This window comes from Notechis scutatus, chromosome 2 (genome assembly GCF_049901735.1).
Source record: "Notechis scutatus isolate UNSWTSFEM ecotype Mainland chromosome 2, rNotScu1.2, whole genome shotgun sequence".
Lineage (NCBI taxonomy): Eukaryota > Metazoa > Chordata > Lepidosauria > Squamata > Elapidae > Notechis > Notechis scutatus.
Genome location: NC_142010.1, coordinates 108,585,318 through 108,607,171, shown reverse-complemented (window position 1 = coordinate 108,607,171; position 21,854 = coordinate 108,585,318). Strand labels below are relative to the sequence as shown.

At 36.9% G+C, this 21,854-nt stretch overlaps 1 protein-coding gene across 6 annotated transcripts in view; it reads right to left on the bottom strand.

Moving 5' to 3' along the window:
• TNRC6C (trinucleotide repeat containing adaptor 6C) overlaps window positions 1–21,854 on the bottom strand; it is a 135,892-nt gene that overhangs the window by 83,871 nt on the left and 30,167 nt on the right. For all 6 annotated transcript variants that reach the window (XM_026667542.2, XM_026667545.2, XM_026667546.2 and 3 more), the window contains exons 2-3: window positions 20,400–20,496; window positions 15,411–15,432 (exon numbers count right to left, since the gene is read on the bottom strand). In XM_026667542.2, coding sequence (XP_026523327.1) covers window positions 15,411–15,432; window positions 20,400–20,462 — 85 coding nt within the window. In that variant the 5' untranslated portion in view covers window positions 20,463–20,496. The remainder of the gene's footprint in view (window positions 1–15,410; window positions 15,433–20,399; window positions 20,497–21,854) is intronic.

Sequence of the window (21,854 nt, the reverse complement as noted above, 5' to 3'; positions counted from 1 at the left end):
CTGCTGTGACAGGATTTACAGCTTCCATTAAATACAGCAAGCTCCATTACAAAGTGTTATATGTGAGAAGAATTTTTGATTATACAATGCAAGTGCTTCACTGCATTAAACATAGCATACCAGTGTATTCCCCCCCCACCCCCTGTAATTGGTTTGGGTCATTGTTTGATGGGTTTATGAATTCATTACAGGAAACAGATGGATCACATAAATCAGAGCTATTCATCCAGCCAATCAAATGGCCAATTTTTCTCTTCTGTTCTTCTTTCCCCTTCTCTTCAACCGCTTCCTTCGTGCACAAAATGGTGTATAGAGTATATGTATAGAAATAAGTTGTTAAAGCAACCTTGAAACAGGAAATCGAAGCAGGAAACACCTTTTAAATGGAACTAAGTTTACTATGCTCATTATCCCCCAACAAAGCCTGAAACAAAGAAAACTTACCCAAGTTTTCCTGAAACACTGGAACTCAAGCAGAAAAAGCAAGATACTTAATAATACACAAAGTTCTGTTTTTAATGGCAATGAAAGAGTTTCATATTGGTAAGGCTTATTTTAACCCCTCAATTCCCATTTTCAAATGGAGAGTTTTTATTCAGAAAATTATTTCCTTTGTCTATTAAACTCTCAAGTTTGACAACAGTGACATCTGCTGGTAAAAGTGAAAGTATCACAAAGGTTATTATAAGCAATAATATTTTTAACATAAGCAAGCCTTCTTTTGACATCTACTATGGAAAAAAAAATCTAAATATCCAATGTTTCATATTAGAGAATGAAATAATTTGATGTATGAAATTTCATTGTATGAGATATCTTATGGGGGAAAAGGGCTTTGTAAAAATAATATTTCAATGGCTACTTTCAGATTTCTGCTGCAGTTTTCAAGTCTCTCTCTCCCTCCCCCCCCCCCCACTTTTTTGTTTTTTTTACAAATAGGGCAATTAAAGCCCAGGAAACTCTTCAAAATAAAATGTGAAACTAACTCATAACCACATTGACCTAATTCTCAAGGGGGTCTAGTTATATGAGTGGTTAGGAAATTAGAGAACCTGATCATCATGAGTACATGGTCTTCATAGACATTATTATAAAATCATAGGTTTAGAAGAGACCTTGGTGGTCTTCTAGTCCAACCCCCTGCTCCAGGCAGGAATCCTTATACCATCCTGGACAAATGGTTGTCCAGTATTTTCTTGAAAACCTCCAGTGATGAAACACCTTCAGCTCTAGGAGGCAACCTGTTCCACTGATTAATTATTCTCACTGTCAGAAAATTCCTCCTTATTTCCAGGTTGGATCTCCCTCTGACTAGCTTCTTCCCATGTCTTCTTGTCCTGCCCTCAGGTGCTATGGAGAATAAATCAACACCTTCTTCTCTGTGACAGCCCTGCAAGTTCCAGGAGTCGGCCATCAGGACTCCCCTAAGCATTTTCTTTGTTAGGTTAAACACAACTAGCCATATTTAGTCTCCAGATCTCTAATCATATTTGTCATGCTTTTCTGAACTCTTTATAAGACCTTGGTACCTTTTTTATATTGTGGTGACCAGAATTGGACGCAGTATTCCAAATGTGGCCCCACTATACAGTACAGAGCGGTACTATCATTTCTCATGATCTTGATGTTATCCTTCTGTTGATGCAGCCTAATGCACTGGCATTTTGGGCCAATTAACTTTTTATATGGGAACAGTTACGTACTAAATCCTTCCAAGATAACTTTTTTTAGCATTTTTAGTAGAATTTTGTGGCTTATAGATAGAAGGAGGAGGAGTCTGCCTGTCAGACAATTCCTATTCTCTTTGCTTATCCTGCTCAAGCTGCCTGAAAACAGCAATTTCAAGAATTGGGGATGGGGTAGCCTCTGCGCATGGGATGAGAATATGAAACCTCTGAGGCTCAAATTGCTTTAATTCCCACCCTTAAAATAACAGCATGTGAAGCTGCAAATAAGGTGCCAGTACAGATGCCCATAGAAGGGGGGGGGGGGGAGAGAGAGAACTATTCCAATTAGATTTTAGCCTTTAAATGCATGTACTTCTAAGTTTTAAATACTTCCAAACAAGGTTTTACTAACTTGATATTAGTAAAGTTGTTTTTTTCAGGGCACTGTGCTATACATATTTATTCATTCATGATTAAATTTCTGAATATATTTAGGTATCATGCCAAACTGATGCATGGATAGCAAAACATTTTCAATGGATTAATTCAATTATTCAATTTAACATTCACATATTCATCTGAAAAAGAACCATTATTGCCATGAGCCCAAAAAAGATCCAAGTAAACTGACCCAGTACAATAAAATAAATAAAAAAGACTATTATGTCCAGAACTGAACATTCTAAGCATGCCCTAACTCTTTATACAAACTACATGAATCACTTGGATTTTTTTTTTATTGTCCCTTAAATGTATTATTATGCTAAGAACCACATATAATTTCTTTCACCTTAATTTTGAGAGCCTTAAATGTTTGTTCGTATATATACTTTTCTATGCTAACAGTCTCTCTCAAAGTTTGCTTTTAAAATTCAATTATTTTTCCATCTCTTCAGACTCCCTGGAGAACTACTGTCTTACTATCTATATTGAATCTTTGTAGAAAATATGGAACAAGAGTTGCTATCTTGGTTTAAAATATACTGACTCCTTTCTTTGTTAGCTAGTTTAGTTTTCTTGATAGCACCCTTCTACTGCCTCATCAATAACTGTCCTCATGGAAAAATGATACTTATATTTGACCCAATCTTGAAAATGCTGATATGCAAGGACAGATCCTGTATCACACAAAATACTAGGATATACAGTTCTTACACAAATATTTGTAGAAACTTTAGGGCAACAGTATTTCTACAAATACTTATGTAACAATTGCATTACCAAACTACATCTAATAAGGTAGTCTTCAACATAAACATTCCTTTAGTGGTCATTTGAAATTATAACGGCATTGAAAAATGACCTATTTTTCACATTTATGACCATTGTAGCATCCCCATTGTAGCATGATCAGAATTCTGACACTTGGCAAGTAGCATGTATTTATGACAACTGCAGTGTCCTGGGGTCATGTGATCACCTTTTGCGACCTTCAAAGCAGCAAAGTCAATGAGGAAGCCAGATTCATTTAATAACCATGTTACTAACTTAACTACTACAGTGATTGACTTAACAACCATGGCAAGAAAAGTTGTAAAATTGGGGAAAACTCGCTTAACAATTGTCTTGCTTAGCAACAGAAATATTTGGCTCAATTGCGGTTTAAATTGAGGACTACAAAGGATGTAAAGGGGATTTTAGAAAATATCTGTGAATGGAAGAAAAAAATATTTCCTTTTCAGAATGAAAGAACATACAGCAATTATGGAGTAATCTGAGGGTTCTTTTCCCTGCCTTTATTCCTTTTGTAAACTTTAAAACTGGTTCCAAAATGCCACGGTGTGATTATATAGGGTCATTTCCATGAATACTATATGAAGAAAAAGATTGCTCCCACCAAATTTCAATCCCTTTTCTCTCATTCTGCTATAATCCAGATTTTAACTGGAACTCTATAGCTATCCAAAAAACCATTCTGAGGACCTTATGATGGCTATCTCCATTGTATCTGAAAATGTATAGCATCAAAGTGCATTATAATGCTATGCATCTAAGGAGGAAGAAAAAGGTATAACTACAATTGAGTTGCTACAGTGTCTCTTAAAATTGCTCTGTTGAAACTATTTTGGAATTAGCAAATGCCTAATGGCAACAAAAAACAATACATTTATGTTGCCTAGTTATATATTTCACACTCTGTAGAACATGGATGTCAAACTCGCGGCATCATGTTGCCATCATGTGACATTTCACATTTTTCCCATTCATGGAGCCCCGGTGGGCGTGGCCTGCACATGATGCATCTAGCGCAGAGGTGGGCAAACTTTTTGGCTCGGGGGCCTCATTGACTTTTAAAATTTGACAGACGGGCCGCCACCTGGTGTCAAAATGCCTGTCATTACAAGTCAAAATCAAATGAATGCAATCATTCAATCATTCACATCAAACCTTAATTCTGTACCAATCTTTGGCGGGCCGGGTTAAAAAGACCAACGGGCCGGATGTGGCCCGCGGGCCGTAGTTTGCCCACCCCTGATCTAGCCCATAGGCCACCAGTTTGACACCCCTGCTCTAGAACTATCACCCAGAAATTATTTTATCATTTTGAACTGAACAAAAGTAATACTAATTATGCTGATTAGCTAATGTCTATATTAAGTTGATTTTCATTCCTCTCACAGAAATGAGTTTAGTAAAGGAATCCTAGTGGCAAGGATTTGCTTCCATTTCTATGGATCTTGAAATACACAGTACATACATTCAGTGGCAAGGAAGCCAAAGAGAAGTTATCTTGGAGAATCTTTGTTTCTAATATCATGAAGAAGGTAACAAATCTATTTAGCTGATTCTCAAAGTAAAAGGACAATATGAAACATCCAGAAAAGAATAACACTCAGTTATTTGTGGAACTTAAACTGTATCTTAATGAAATCTGGACCTTTGGAACTAAGAACTCTGCTGAGGACTAAGCTGGCTGGCAATCAATCTGCAGATTAGCAGGAGTTGCTGTTCTACAATATATGAAATCAAGTAGTTCTTCAGTTTATATGAGAATTGAGTTTTATTTTTGTACTTTTGTGGATTCATAGATATATAGGGATGTGGGATATTACTTTTGGCTTGCTTACAAAATAGGTATTAAATGTAAGGCTTTTTGAAAGGCCTTAAGGATGTGGTTTTGTGCTAGGACTCTGGGATGCGTATCTTTGGCAGAACTCACTCAATAGTTACATTAATTTGTTATTGGTGGTTTTATTTAAACCTGATTACTGATTATATTTGTTCAGGGTTTTTTACATTATGTTTTTGTACATTGTTATTAGCTGTAGAGAGTCATTAATTTGAGAAAGAATAGAATAGAATAGAATAGAATAGAATAGAATAGAATAGAATAGAATAGAATAGAATAGAATAGAATAGAATAGAATAGAATAGAATAGAAGAATACCCTTATCATATCTCTTAGCCTTAGGCAGTAGAGAGTAGGCACCATCAATCACTCAGCTTTAAGAATGAGGATTGAGCCTACCTCTCTTAAGAGTTTTTTTTTTTTAAGAAAGCTGCTGAGTCAGAGAATATCCTTTTTTCTGTTAGTAAAGAAAATGAATGTTTCCTCTTAATTGTTTTAAGATTAACTACTATATTTTGTTGATTTGTTTTTTTTTTAAAGAATGCCACTCTGGATAATATATTCCTATAGTATAGTTACATTTAATTATAATTACATTTTTGTTTACTGTGTACTACACTGGATGCAGCATTCACTTAATCCTCATACATATATGATATGACTGATAAGAGTGATGTGCCAAATGACATTAAAGACTCATTATATTATCTGAGTATTCTGGAGTCTCCTGGTTGTATGACACATTTCATGATAGAGTGTTTCATTATATTTGGGTCAAATTGTAAAGGAGAGGGGGAACAAACCTGTCCTCTGAATTAATTATTTACATTTACATTTATTTACAATTACACTTACATTTATTGTATATTTATAATACCTGGCATTCAGACTAGGAATATGAGAACTGAATATGAGAACTTTCAATTTAGACGATTAAAATTAATTTCAGGGGTTTTACCTTTTAACGAACCCCAATATGATAACATATGAAGCTCTAATTTAGATCTTACAAAGCAGAAAGAATTATCCCCCCATATTACATCCTTAACAGCAATCCTCATTATTTGCTTCCTTTTTGCTTGCTTCCTTTTTGCAGACTATTCCTAGTATATGTTCAACATATGGAACACCGCTTAGATTACTGAATTGAAATAGTTATCTTCATTCATACCCATTCATACAATTTGTTCTCAAAAGAAACATACAGAGAAAAATGAAAAGGTCATGAACAATATTTTTATCTGAACTTATTGACATTTCAATACAGACAAGTATTGCAATGTGTAGATAAACTCTATAATTCCTCCCACATTCCCCCTCATTCCACCTGCAGAGCAAAATATGGAAGGAATTTAGCTTTGATTCAATATTCATTTGTCTGTAATCGTTCAAAGGCTTACTTTTCCAGCTTTTGAAAGAGAATATCTTTGCTCTAAAATAGTCTGGAATCTGCTCCAGCTTGATCATTTACATTCAGTTATTACTTGCGGTCAGATTATATAAGAATAAGACTACATTGCCCATGAAAATCTGATGATAAAAAGTAGTGTTACATTTCTCTTAGACTGAAATCAAATTCAACTACTGATCCTTACCACTTGTCAATTTTTGCAATCAGTTTGACAGATCTTGAGACCTATTTTGGGGGCTATTTTAAGATCTAGTAGGATGAGTAAGGCCTAAAATCCTCTGTTAATCCTAAAAAAAATATCAGTGAGGGCTGTGGGTGCTGTTTTCAGATCTGAAACAAAGAAACTAAAGGAGAAGGGAGTTCTTCCAATCAACAAGAGGTTGAAACTTAATAGAAAAAAGTACTTCAAGTGCTTCAGCAGTAGAGTTGATGTCTTTAACAAAGGCTGGAGAACTGTTTTTCCAAGGTCAGATGCCATATGATCTTCCTAAATAAGAGATGCTACTACTCAACATGCAATCAAGATCCTAGTTTTATAGTGTGGCCCAGTACTGTCTATGGCTCTATTTCATACAACTAACTGACTGTAACCCATAAATTCTGTCACTACAAGATTGAGTTACAAGTGACCATTATCCAATTTAAGCCCACTCTAATACACTACATTCCATTCTAAGACAAGCTAAGCAGCAGCCAAATCTCCCATTCTTTAACCTCAGCTGTATTGTGTATACTAGCAGACTCTGTGCTATTACAACAATTCAAAGGATTCTTAAGTGCAGCAGCGTTCCAGCCGAGGTCAGCAATCTACTTATTTTAAAGTTCAGCAATATGATCAATACAGCAGCTATATCATGTATCTATATCCATGTTAAAGCTAGGGATCTCAGCCTTCAAAGGGTAATGTCACTATCATTAACAATTCTAGCATGAACAGCACCTACAATCACTTAAGACAGAATCAAAACTTGATACAGCAGTAGTCAAATCACAAGCTTCAGATACATCCTGAAATTATGTGTGTAAGAATTCTTGTAACATTCAATACTACCTCATAATCAACTCAGCCAGATTAGAGGAAGCATTTGGTTTCTTTGGTATCCAATGGTACTCTGGGTATGTTTCAACATTAAAGATAAATAAGGACAGGTATAACTGAGTTTGGAGATTTGAATGAATGAAAACATATTAGAGGGAAATTAGTTTTGAAATATGCCAGACAACATTACTTATGTTTAACAAATGGCTGGGAATCTATGTATGTACTGATACATGTATACATACATGCAAATTATTTATATGGCTTCCCAACTTGTAAACTGAGATTCTGAGTAGCTAAAATGGAATTTCAAAACAAACAAACAAACCAAAAACAGACAAATAATAATTTACAATAATTTAATATAAAACAACAAAATACAACATGTGAAAAATCTATTTTCCAAACGGGCTCACCTGACTTTCCAATCCAGTGCTGCTCCAATGAGCTGGTAAGACAATAGAAAAGGCACATTTCCTAGGCCCCACTATATGGCATTGTTTCCTGGAGGGGACCAATCAGAAGTCTATCTATGCAAAAAACAAAACAGCAGCCTGATTCCAAAACCAGCCAATCAGGAACTGATTCTCCTGGAATTTGTTCAAAACAGACCAATCAGGGGTCTACTTAGATTAAGAACAAATATGTAACCAGTTTTCTTGGACTCCTGTGACATCAGCCAGTCAGATACCAGCTTTCTGCATTCAAATACATCATTTAGCCTGTGTTCAGTTGCCTATGAGCTGCCAAGAAGTACACTACAAAGCAGCTTATTCTAGCTCTGAAGATGCCAATCACAGGGGTTGACACAACACCAGGGAATCAAAAAACTAAATTAAGGCCATAGAGCATGAAAGCTCCTTACTGCTTCATACCAGTCTATGGAGCTCACAGATAATTTGATACTATTCCATGAAGAGCTTCAAAGGTAATAATCATCACCTGAAAGCCAATGGGAATCCAGTGCAATTCATTAAGTAGTGGACATACTATGGCAGACGTCCCCAACCCCTGGGCTGTGACTCACTATTGAGCTGTGGCCTGTTCAGATAACTGTTCGGCGTATGGGTGCACAAAGCTCGACTTATGCGCACCTGGCTGCCAATTGCATGGGTCAATTCCTCTCTCACTTCCCACCAGGCTGTCAAATCGTAAAGGTTGGGGACCACAGTACTATGGTACACTCATCAGTAACATACTATTCCATCCTGTACTGCAGTTTTGGTAGACTTTGTTCAAATAGTCCAATTGGGAAGAGACTATGTATAGAATCTCCTGATGCAAGAATGGGAGCAATTGGCACAAGATACGGTGTTATGTAAAGTCTCTCTTGCCACGATTGTCATCTACTCTTCAATGGGGAGCTGGATACCAATTCTGTCTGAGGGAGTGAACCTTTTCCAGAATTAAAAGACAGTAAATCTCCAAATCCATAGGGCTTATCTAAAACCTGCATACTGGTCACCTTTTAACCAATCTTCCCTAGAAAAGAGAAACTTTGGATGCAAAACAAACGTCGTCTAGCACTGTGGAATTCTTCAGGAGCAGGTGGAATCTCTTTAAGCTCCAGTGGAACCACTCCCTTCCTCATGGATGGGTTCACCATTACCTGGATTTAACCATATGTTGTCTTCAACAATAGAATAGCTAAGGACATGTACAGAAGCCATCCCCAGCTATCTTTACACAACTTCGCATGTTTAATATGAAAAGATAAAAAGGGTTTATATGTATTTTACTAAAGAAGCTTTGTAAGAATTAAAACCCATTCCTGGATGTAAGAAACTTGTAAACATGTTTCATTTGAACACACTTGTCCATTTCTACAACATCTTTGCAGTCTATTCTAAGCATACTTGGACACATTGAAATATTATATACGTGACTTTCTTACCTGCATACCCATACTTAATGTTTCACATATTGCAGTCAAATAAGTATGGTTAATTAATATTTGCATGCTATATGTTGAAGCTGCTGTTCAATTCTGATCACTTCAATGTAGAACCGCTGCAGCAAAAAATCTTTGGAGTTCTATATTTTTAGCCTTTCCATCTTTAAATAACAGAAGCTTTCAAAATGTATTCTAAGCAGGGGCACTATTCAAGTGATATAAACTTATCACATCTACTATTTAAAAGATGACAAAAGAATTTCCTTCCTCAGATGGCTAATAAATTTTTAAAGCAGACACATTCCAGTGTCTAAAAGAGAAAAACTGGAATGATACACTATCAGGAAGAGTCTTCATTAATTCATCTGAATCTTAACAGAATGTTATGTCTGTAGGGCTATCATATATTAATGACATATATGGGAAGCAGCATTTAAATTATTCAGGAACACTGGGAATGCAGATCCAGCAGTTTTTGTAATTCTCAACTCTGTACAAAAGAAATGAAGGAAGAAAGCACCCTCTCTTTCATCTTCACTCTCTTTTTCTCCCATATATACAAGCATATACGCACTCACACAAAGCTGGGCAAAATCAGTTCTACAATCACGGAGCTGATGAAAACTAGCAACACTCCTTTCAGTTGTTGCACACATAACAATGAACTCTTCTGTGCACATATATCCACTCGTTTATATAATCAGAGACACCTTCAAAGATATATATGCTAAATCTTCCAGGGCAATTTTATCAATTATAAATGCATAAACAAGTGACTTCCTCTAAGAACACTAAAGAGACCAAAATCAAGCGTGGACCAAACAGAATCCCTACATCTGTGTTTACAGACTACCAGCAACGGTGCCAATGTGCAGAGCTGGCTTATTCTATTTATTGTTTTAGTTGACAGCTCTTGCTTGAGCACCCATCACCATGGTAACAGTGAGCACAACTCACAAAGCACCCAAACGAACTCAGAGCTAAATTAACTTATTGCATGTCACCAATGAGAAATGACTGTTCAGAGGTAATTTTCTGTACTAATATGTAATAGAGTTAACTCTCTAAATTGGATTAAATTAATTAAATGCCATTCCCAGTAAATCAGTTTCTATTACATCAATGTTAAAATGAATTAAATGTTTTATTAAAACTACTAATAATATTATGCTATTACTTCATTCATTCAAAATTCTATGCAGTTTACTTCAAGATACATGCTTTGTATTAAGTAGCAATATAACTAATAAATCATCAGTATTTGTTACAGCGTTGCTTATATCAAGTTATGATACAAAGTGAAAAACTTGATTTCAGGGAAGTCATCCATTCTACACTATTATTGACTTAAATGTAAACAGTTTCTAAAAGTATTACTATTTGTAAGCAGAATAAAAATCCTAATTTATGAAGCAGAACCCAAAATAAGGATACAAATAAAGTAGGTATTAATGGTTCCATTTCTGCATAAATTATAAGCAAAGAAGTATTAGCAAAGTTATAAGCAAAGAAGTATTAGCTGCTAAAATGTTTCATTTCAAGTTTCATAGTAGCTCTCTAAACAACCACAGACTGAACTCAAGAATCACTGGTATTTGGTTCAAAGCAGTGTCATCAAAAAAGACATTCTGGATATTCAGCAGCAATTGAAGGATGATATACAATTCAGATTTTCCTAGAATCACAGAAAAATGCAAAATGTGGAAAAGATATGGAGGAAAAGCAACAATGCCCTAATATAGCTTATTATCCTGACAATGGGAAAAAAGAACTGCATATGGGAGCCTTCTTTATGAATAATCGAAAAGAAGAACACTTTGCAAACAGCAGAGGGAGCACTCAATATGCTTAGTCTGATCACTGTTTCTATGGTGTTTAGTATTGCTCAAAGGGAAAAAAAAGTGAACCATTTATTAAAAGTACAGAATAAGTAGACTCTAATCCTCTTAAGTTTTTCTCTTTAAAAAAATCAATGTTTCCAAGTATGTTTTGAGGTCAGTTAATCCTTTAATTTTTATTACCTACCTAAATAACTCTGTAAACCTGAAATTTCCCTCAAGCATATGAATATCTTTCCCTTATTTTTTAATAGTTTTATTTTGGCTATAATTCTGCTGGTAACACTGAGCAGGAATATTACCAAGAATGGTGAAAGGAAAGTTCAATTACCATGTTTTAAAAGCCTGCATTTCAACAGAAAATTTTTCCAAAACAAAAACTATTGAAATAACTGGAAAAAATGGCATCAGATGATTCAGGAAAAACAATTTTGTAATCATTACCTTATCATGATTATTATCTATTAAATTTACAATATATACTGCCCAACTTTTTATGCTGTGGCACATAAAAATATTTTATATCAAAATATAAAATTAAGTCTCTTAGCTGAGTTTGACATTTCAACTACTGATGATTTAACAGATGTATCCATGTAAATTTATTTGCAACAGTATTTAACTAATTTGGCTTTGCCTTCTCCTGGAATGCTTTTTTAATTTCCCAGCCTGTACCCCTGATATTCTCTGGAGAAATCTTTTTTTCCTCTTCTATTTAATCATGTCCGATTTTCCCAGACTGCCTGGAGAAGTCATTGCAGTTTTCTTGGCAAGGCTTTTCAGAAGTAGAAAAAAAAAATGAAGAGTTGTCCTATCCAAGTGCTAAACTGGATCAGCTTTCAAGCTTAGACAAGGCCAACCAGGTGCTGTCGTCTGCTGAGATTATGATGTTGGTAAAAAGCAAATAAATCAGTGCCAATAGAAGTGTAATGTATAGAACATCATGTCTAGGGACTGAAACTGATAACATAAAAAATACAGTCACTGGTATTAAGATTGTCCTAGAAAATCAGGAAGGAAATGATACATATTAAAGGATAGAACCACCTGATATTCCTCATGAAGATCATATTGAATAAAATGGGCAATGGAAGTATATAATCTATTTATAAATAGTTCTGATATTATAACAATCAGCTAAGACTGCTGTTAAGAATAGCTTGAGACCATTAGTGACCGAAGATTTGATAGCCATATTTCAAATAAGATTTATCTATTTAATTTTTTATGGCTATCCATCTCAACCATGTCATTCTGTGAGGTGTACATTTCTTAAAACAATAAAACATTTTAAAATAACGCAAACAATGCAAAAATAGGTAGATACAGCAGCCAAGGCAATTATCCAAATTAACAGTAAAGCCAAGAAATGGGGCCCCTAACACATTCAGAATCCTGACTAAGTTCTTATAAAACAATAGATTCTAAACTTTTAGAAGATAAAATATAACAAAAATAATAAACATGATAGAAAGAGATGAAGAGAGAAACAAAGAAACAGGAAGCAGAAGGTCTGGAACTTTTGATGGAAAAACAAAGTAACAATCCTTTCAGGAGTATGCCTACAGTAAGTAAAATATCTTCATTTCTTGGATTCAGATAATAAATTAAAGGAACCAGAAGTCTTTATTGTGTTTTTTCAACCAGAGTTATACGCTGATGAATGGTATGAATTTTATGCTAGATGGAAGAAAAAGAAGGCTGGGAGGCAAACAATGCAGCAGAATCATCTTAGAAAATGATAAACTATTACTGAATCCAGTATTGGGCAAAGAAAGAGCATGTTTGTTGAAGCCTGATTGACCTGTGGTTTTCACCAATCCCTCCCTCCTACTGAAGCCCTGTACGTCATATCTGCGCTGCTGTTGGCATAATACAAATTGAAAAAAACAGGGGAACAAGATTCAGGATCTAGAGTCTGAGTAATAGTTGACAAGGTTCACCAGCTGATACAATCTAAATACCATGTTTCTCACAAAATAAGGCCGGGCCTTATTTTGTTTTGACCCCCGAAAAAATGGGCGTTGGTAGAAGTTACCGTGAACGCCCTTTCTATCTATGCTGTGAGAGAGCCCAGGATGGGTTGACTCCTTCCTATGACATCTTTTAGCTGAGTCTATACTAAGATATAAAAGCCAGCCCCCGGGAGAGACCCCAGCTTTGGCGAAGATACTTGACAGACTGAAAGGTGTCTCTGAAAGCACAAAATAAATACAGAAATATGTCTTACCCTCTCCGGAGGAATCAAGGGAGGGGCTGGGCTCTCTCGCAGCATAGATAGAAAGGGCACCAATGCCCATTCTCCTCCATGCTGCATGAAGAGCCCAGGATGGGACATACTAAAGCTTGCATGTCCACGGGTGGGTCCTCATCCGGCTCATCACACCGACTGTGGAACCATTCGTTGAACCACCCGTGGATCATGTGACCATGCAGATACTGCAACGGTCATAAGTGTGGAAAATAGTCGTAAGCAACTTATTTTAGTGCCATTGTAAGTTCAAACAATCATTAAATAAATGGTTCTAAATCAAGGACTACCTGTGGTCATCAGCTTAGATGATTTTAAACAAAGGTTAAAACACTTGATAAGACATTAAATGCCAAAAGCTATTAGTAGAAAAATGTATGAATGGAGCCTCATGTCGAAGGACCTGGAATTATCAGAAATGTGTTTTAATCTTCAAGGAATGGCTATTATCTTCATAGTCTTTTTGCAAGCTTTTAAGCACTGTTTGATTGGCCACACTATATTATGTCAAATATAATCTTTATTAAAGTAGTCAGATTACAGACACAGAAGCCTCTACCTCTTTTCCCCAAAAGATTTCTCTCTAAAAACATACTATATATTTTTATTTGGGTGGTTTGTTCATGCTATCATGAATGTAAATGCATCTGTAAACCATCCCTCTCTTGTTTTCAGTTTAATTTATTTATTCAAATGAACAATGGTGTTCTGTCTTTCATGGATGCTTATAAATGATGTCCATTAGTTGTTTTAGAATAAAATAAAAGGAAAAATCCAAGCTTGACAACTCAATTGTCCACGAACCTTTTCACAAGGAAAGGAAGTAGGGAGAGATTCTTTTAGCACATTAACAACTCCAGTGCATACTTGCTCAAATGACTCCAAGTCCCTTCAGGGTTCCGAAAATTCTGGTTTATCTTTTCCGTTTGGTGTAGTATTGCTTAGTCCTAATCACAATTTGAATTTTTGATACGAAGCAATGGTGTTTATGCCATATAAATGTTACGTTTTGCATTTTTACAGGATTATGTAAAGTGCAGATCATATAGAATCTCCATATAGGACACAGAATTTACTATTCTACTTTATAAAAACAGATGCGGGGACTAAGTGCATATGTAAGAATCATGAAGAATGTTTCTTTACATTTACATTAAAATAATATCTAAACAGTAGTGGAATTTTACAGTTTAAAGACAAGCTTCTTTCCAATTTCACTTTTTGGACATGGCATTTAAGTCTCTCGCAGCATCACAGCTATAGTGATTTGGATGAAGGATAAAGCAAATTTATCTCAAATCTAGTTCAGACCTTCCTATATGATAATCTATCATTCTGATTGACAATCTATGTCACAAATTAAACTTGGGAAGCTCTCCACACAGTTGACAGAAAACCCAATTTTCTTGATTTATTTGCAGTAGCAATGTTTATCTCAATCCAAAGGCAATGGAACATGAAGGAAACGGGATCTGCTTATTATGCCTAAACTAGATCTATGTCTCTATGATGTGACAAGGTTAGAAATTGTCTTAGGCAACATATTAAGCACAAAGAACAACAAAATGGTTTAGGCAGTATCTCAAAATTTCAAAACATATAGAATTCTAAATAATTCTTATTTCTGAATAACAAGAATTAGCCTATTACTTTGCTAGTTTAATTGGGCCCAAATACTAGAAAAATTTCCCAGACAATGCTTGAATGCTCTACCATCTGCTTTTTTAGCTGTAGATTTAATACTTAGTGACCTTTATAATGAATGCAGTTTCTCCCTGTGGGTTCTAGAACTACTGAAATGAATGAGCTTATTATCCATTGTTATTTTTAAGTTACATGAAATGACTTGGTTTTAGATTTTTACTGTCTCTTTTTGGACATGAAAATAATAGTTATGTCCAAACCCCACCCCCTCATTATTAGATAAGCAAGGTAATAAAGCAATAATAAAACCAACAAAAATATTGCAATCTTGCTGTCATCTACAAGTTGGCTATATATTCTGTATCCCTACTTCATACAGTTTAAGTATTGTATTGCTAGGATGGAACTGCTATAAAGTTACCAACTTGCTTATGTACTCAATTAAGATCAGTACCAGGGTTAATTTGCAGCCCCTTTGTAATCACAAAATTGAATAATACTATGAAACATGCTCTTGTCATATTATTATATACTGTACCATGTTCTTGCTATAATAGTCATAGAAACAATTTAAATCAATATATATATGCAATTACCTTTGGTTTTTTGTTCAGCAGCCTGAAAGACAAAAACAACAAAATGATCAGTTAGTAGCCAGTTTTTTTATTAAAGATAATTGTGGGGAAAAATGTAGCCCCAACAATAAGTCATAGCATACATAAAACATGATCACCCTATTAATATGGTCTGGCCAATTTTTGGTTTGATGTTTTGTGCAATTTTGCAGGAAGGAAGATCAGCAGTAGAACCCCGGAAGGTGGTTTATTTCAATGATAGTGTTTTAATTTTTATTTCATCTGTGGCTTCAATTGTATTTTTACTGTTAGTGGCTTTTGAACCATTGTAATACGTAGGAATGGTATTTCTCTGTTGGTTATGTAAATATGGAAGTGCTTTCAGGACCAATTTAGTGTCATGAGGACAAGCAAAATTTAATGTTGTTGACTCTTGACTCTCTAGCTTAGTGGTATATAAGCTTGAATTTTTCAGAAACCTTTGAGTGTAAACTTCACAAACCCAGGAATTAAGCAATTATAAAACATCAGGTTGCACACCTTTCCTCCACCACATATATTTTATTCATAATTTCATTAAAAAAGCATAGGCTCAAAACATTTTCGTTGCAAATAATGAAAGCAACATAGTAAACAAGGTATTTTATACTGGCTCTAGTTTATAGTGATCAAAGTAACTTTGTTTATATTCAAAATATTGAATATACAGTATGTATGCTAAAGTGACATATTATGAAATGCGACACTTCAATATATTTACATTGAACTCTTCAAATTAATTACACATGTATTTGAATAATTATACAAATTAAAAAGAATGTAGAATGTAGAATGATTTAATTCGTCTGGGTAATGAAATATGTACATTAGTGGGTATACACGTGTGCATATGTGTATACCTACATACAAAGTATAGTTTACAACAATTCTAGGGCAACACAGTAAGGATATAACTACTTAAGTATCTCATGAATCAGTGAATAAGTGATATTAAACATATTAATATTATAATGAGCATGATTCAGATAGTTTTAAATATATAAAGAACTTGAATCTATTCAGAGTTCTGGATTCCCTCTCTGCTGCTTTAAACATCTCAAAACCATTATTACTGTAAATAAAATGCAAAACAATATTCTGAGAGAAGTCTGTTGCCTTCTCTCTACCTGTCTTAAATTATTATATTTAAGGCTGTTTTAGATATTTGATTTTATCATGCGTTCTGAGGTAGTATCTGTTGTTCAATTAACCAACCTCCACTGTGCTGTTCCCCCATTGGGGCCACAAGCCACCTCGCACAGCTAGGCTTTAAGGCCCTTAGAAAGGATGAGATGGTTGGGGCAACCTCACATCGGGGGGGACAACAAGTTGTTCCAGTGGGCAATGGCAATAGCAGAGATCCTAGATCCTAGACCCGTGATGGCAAACCTATGGCACCTGTGCCAGAGGTGGCACGCAGAGCCCACTCTCTGGGCACACGAGCCATCATCCCAGCTCAGCCCTGCCGTGCATGTGCGTGTGCACTGGCCAGCTGGCCTTCGGGTCTCTGCCGTGCATGCACAGGGGTGGGGCACGCACCCGCGGAGGGTGAGGCACAAGCATGGGGAGCGCACATGCATACGTGAGGGGTGGGGTTCGCACACATGGGGTTACGGAGGGTCACATGCTTGGGGCACACACGCGAATTGCATTTTGGGGGTGCGCACGCGCTTTGGGCACTTGTGCTGAAAAGGTTAGCCACCACTGTCCTAGACCTTCATTCTAGACCTTACCAGCTGGAATAATCGAGCTGACAGCATGCTTTTTCTGCTGACACGAGTGGGATGGGTCAATCCCAGTGGGGTGAAACGGCCCCATCCCTCAAAATGTTGGAAGCAGAGGTGGTATTCAGCAGGTTCTGACCAGTTCTGGAGAACCAGTGGTGGAAATTTTGAGTAGTTCGGAGATCCAGCAAATACCACCTCTGACTGGAAATTTTACAGTATCCTTCCCCTGCCATGACCACCAAGCCACGCCCACAGAACCAGTAGTAAAAAAATTTGAATCCCACCACTGGTTGGAAGGGTCTTGGCAAAATCTTTGCAGCATATTAATAAAGCTTGGAATAAAGCTTGTTATTATAAAGAGCAATATTTTAAAAAGAGTTAGTAATTATTAATCCTCACTTTTAATGAAAAATAGTCACTGTACAATTTTAAGCTATTGCCATGGTCCCCTCAGACAAATCTTCCTTAGAACGTGGAGAGAGGGAGAATGAAAGAGAATGAATATGAACTGGAAAAAATGCCTCTCAAATTGATCAAGTAGTGTTAATGCCCAGCTCTGAGATTCTGATGGACTCATTCCCAAGTGCTCCTGACACACAGACTTCAAGCTTGCAAGAATGTCAATTCAATTCAATTCAATCCTAAATAGCAAATAAAGGGAGGAGTGCAGGAGTGCTTGGTAAAATACATTGGGAATAATGGTCTACTTGGCAGTTAAGACCTACTCAGTAATAGTTATCAGTTTTAAGTAGCTGATTTCTTCAACTAGCTTTAATCAGAAAACTTGAATGTGAATCAAGTTCAAGTTTTTCTACTATTTAAGCTTTTTCTGAGACCAGTCAAATATCAAAATAATATTTATAACAGTTTAATTTTCAGACTTGGCTTGAAGTCTTGTACAACTTTCTGAAAAGCCTAATCTCTTACTTGATCTGACAGTTTTACCATTAATGCTACATTTTGTTGCCTGAATTCTGCACTAGACAGGAACCACGCTATTGTCTGTAGTAAGTATTATTTGACTCTTGGTTGCATGACTCCACTTCTTATTCCTATTGTGTGAACTTGGAAATGGGACTGACATTTTTAAAAATCTTAAAGATATACCAGACATTTTACAGAAAATTATTTTTTCTGGCCCTCAGATCAGAGTACAATAGTGCCTTTATCTAAACACTACAGAAACTGAAAATTATAAAAGCTGAACTTCTAAGTTAGGAGAGAATATAATCTGTGTTCAGTATATTGTGCTGAAAAATGTACCTGGAAAATAATATTTGTTAATAAATAAAATCTACTAGTTACAGAATTTTATGAAATACTAGAAGACACATAATCTCTAAGTGTTCAGACTTGTTATGTTGCTGAAATACACTGCTCAAAAAAATGAAGGGAACACAAAAATACGACATCCTAGATCTGAATGAATGAAATATTCTTATTAAATACTTTGTTCATTACATAGTTGAATGTGCTGACAACAAAATCACATAAAAATTATCAATGGAAATCAAATTTAGCAACCCATGGAGGTCTGGATTTGGAGTTACACTCAAAATTAAAGTGGAAAAAAAACACTACAGGCTGATCCAACTTTGATGTAATGTCCTTAAAACAAGTCAAAATGAGGCTCAGTAGTGTGTGTGGCCTCCACATGCCTATATGACCTCCCTACAACGCCTGGGCATGCTCCTAATGAGGTGGCAGATGGTCTCCTGAGGGATCTCCTCCCACACCTGGACTAAAGCATCCCCCAACTCCTGGACAGTCTGTGGTGCAACGTGGCGTTGGTGGATGGAGCGAGACATGATGTCCCAGATGTGCTCAATTGGATTCAGGTCTGGGGAATGGGCGGGCCAGTCCGTAGCATCAATGCTTTTGTCTTGCAGGAACTGCTGACACACTCCAGCCACATGAGGTCTAGCATTGTCTTGCATTAGGAGGAACCCAGGGCCAACCGCACCAGCATATGGTCTCACAAGGGGTCTGAAGATCTCATCTCAGTACCTAATGGCAGGCAGGCTACCTCTGGCGAGCACATGGAGGGCTGTGCGGCCCCCTAAAGAAATGCCACCCCACACCATTACTGACCCACTGACAAACTGGTCATGCTGGAGGATGTTGTAGGCAGCAGAACGTTCTCCAGGGCGTCTCCAGACCCTGTCATGTCTGTCACATGTCCTCAGTGTGAACCTGCTTTCATCTGTGAAGAGCACAGGGCGCCAGTGGCAAATTTGCCAATCTTGATGTTCTATGGCAAATGCCAAACGTCCTGCATGGTGTTGGGCTGTAAGCACAACCCCCACCTGTGGACGTCGGGCCCTCATACCACCCTCATGGAGTCTGTTTCTGACCGTTTGAGCAGCCACATGCACATTTGTGGCCCGCTGGAGGTCATTTTGCAGGGCTCTGGCAGGGCTCCTCCTGTCCCTCTTTGCACAAAGGCGGAGGTAGAGGTCCAGATGCTGGGTTGTTGCCCTCCTACGGCCTCCTCCACGTCTCCTGATACTGGCCTGTCTCCTGATAGCGCCTCCATGCTCTGGACACTACGCTGACAGACAGCAAACCTTCTTGCCACAGCTCACATTGATGTGCCATCCTGGATGAGCTGCACTACCTGAGCCACTTGTGTGGGTTGTAGACTCCATCTCATGCTACCACTAGAGTGAAAGCACCGCCAGCATTCAAACGTGACCAAACCATCAGCCAGAAAGCATAGGAACTGAGAAGTGGTCTGTGGTCACCACCTGCAGAACCACTCCTTTATTGGGGATGTCTTGCTAACTGCCTACGCTTTCCACCTCTTGTCTATTTCATTTGCACAACAGCATGTGAAATTGATTGTCAATCAATGTTGCTGTCTAAGTGGACAGTTTGATTTCACAGAAGTGTGATTGACTTGGAGTTACATTGTGTTGTTTAAGTGTTCCCTTTATTTTTTTGAGCAGTGTATATAATTCATCTGGGAATTGCTTCAGATGGTAATGTTTAGCTACTGTTCATATACTACTTAAAAACTGCTTTAAAAAAATATTTGATCAGATCAGGAGGAAATCTGCTTGTAGTAGAATATAGTAGTTTGAAAAAGTGAAAATAAGAACAAACTTAATGCATAATGTTTGGGCCTTTTTACAAATGATGAAACCTAATTAGACTATATTTCTCAACAAAAGATTTTTTTTTCCAACTCATACTAATGAAATTGGCTAAGAGTTAAATTATACAACTGAGATCTTTAACAAACCTTTTTCTGAGCACCTTCCTTCTTTTTCTTTTCTTCCTGCTTTTTCTTTTTCTTTTCTTCCATCAAATGTTCCTCTTCTTGTGTTTGTTCTTTTTCCCTATTTATAAAAAAGAATTGAACTTCTTTTAGACAATTATATAAATCAGGGAAGTCTGAATTACAGTAGACACTAAAATTATCTGCCACCATATATTTAAATTACTTCCATCACAGAATTTAAATCAACATCAATTTAAATAAACAATCATATGTGAGATACATCTTACATATTACACTGTTGCCATTTATTTTACTTGTAGTTACTAACTGAACACTAACAAAACATTATAAAACCAGGTCTAATTACCCAGTGAGTTTAAAAAACAAAGATATAAACCAGAATTGCTTCTGTGGCTCTCAAAATTAATGTAGCTCTAAATGTACCTCCAATGTATCTCTGAAACAATTAGAAGAAATCAAAAGGGCTATGAGGAAATCACTGGTTCTAAGGACTTCCAAAACACTGACTCTATGTCAGGGGTGTCAAACTCAAGGCCCGGGGGCCAGATCTGGCCCACGGGGTGATTAGATCTGGCCCACAGGGCCACCCTGGAAACGGCGAAAGACTGGCCTGCGGTGCCTCTGCCAGCAAAAACAGAACTCGGGTGGGCTGCACACAGCCCTCTTGAGCTCTGTTTTCATTGGCAGAGGGTTACTTACAGGAGGCCGTTGCAGCCAAAAGTGGAGCTCAGGAGCCTGTTTTCTCTGGCAGAGGGCTCGGGCCACCACAGGCACCCCTGACATGAGTGATGTCGAGCTGACCACACCCACTCTGGCCACGCCGAGGTAAAATACAATCCTGATGCGGCCTTCAATGAAATCGAGTTTGACACCCCTGCTCTATGTCTAACTCCACTTTCAAACATTGTATTTAACTCAGGGGTGGTTCAGAATGGTTCTATAGAACCGGTTATGATTTTCCAGTTTGGAGAACTGGAAAATCGTGGCCCTGGCTGGCTCCACCCCTCTCCGCCTGCCCCTCCCCACCCAGTCAGTCCTTATCCGCATGCACGACATTGCACGCCTGCCCAACGTTGCTGACTGCATTCTTCCCTGCTCAGTCACTCCTTAAGGTATTTCTTTTTCCCCCCCTCCTGACGATCACTGTTCCTATGATCAGCTGTGCCAGGATTCCCCTCGCTTACTTACTTCTTCGCTTAGGAGGCTTCCCTAAGGCCCAGAAAGGCAAAAAATGGAGGGTAAAAAAATTTTTTACACTTTTTTTGCCAATGCATACCAATTGCACATTCTGTAGTTTTATTATTTATTTATTTAGTATATGGCTACAGTTTTCTTAGACCTTGTCTACAAAACAAAACAAAATTGTTTAACAATTTTTTCTTCCTATTTACTAAAAGCTTCCTTTGCACAAAACATCTACTTAAATCTCCTCACTAAAAAATAAATCAATTTGAT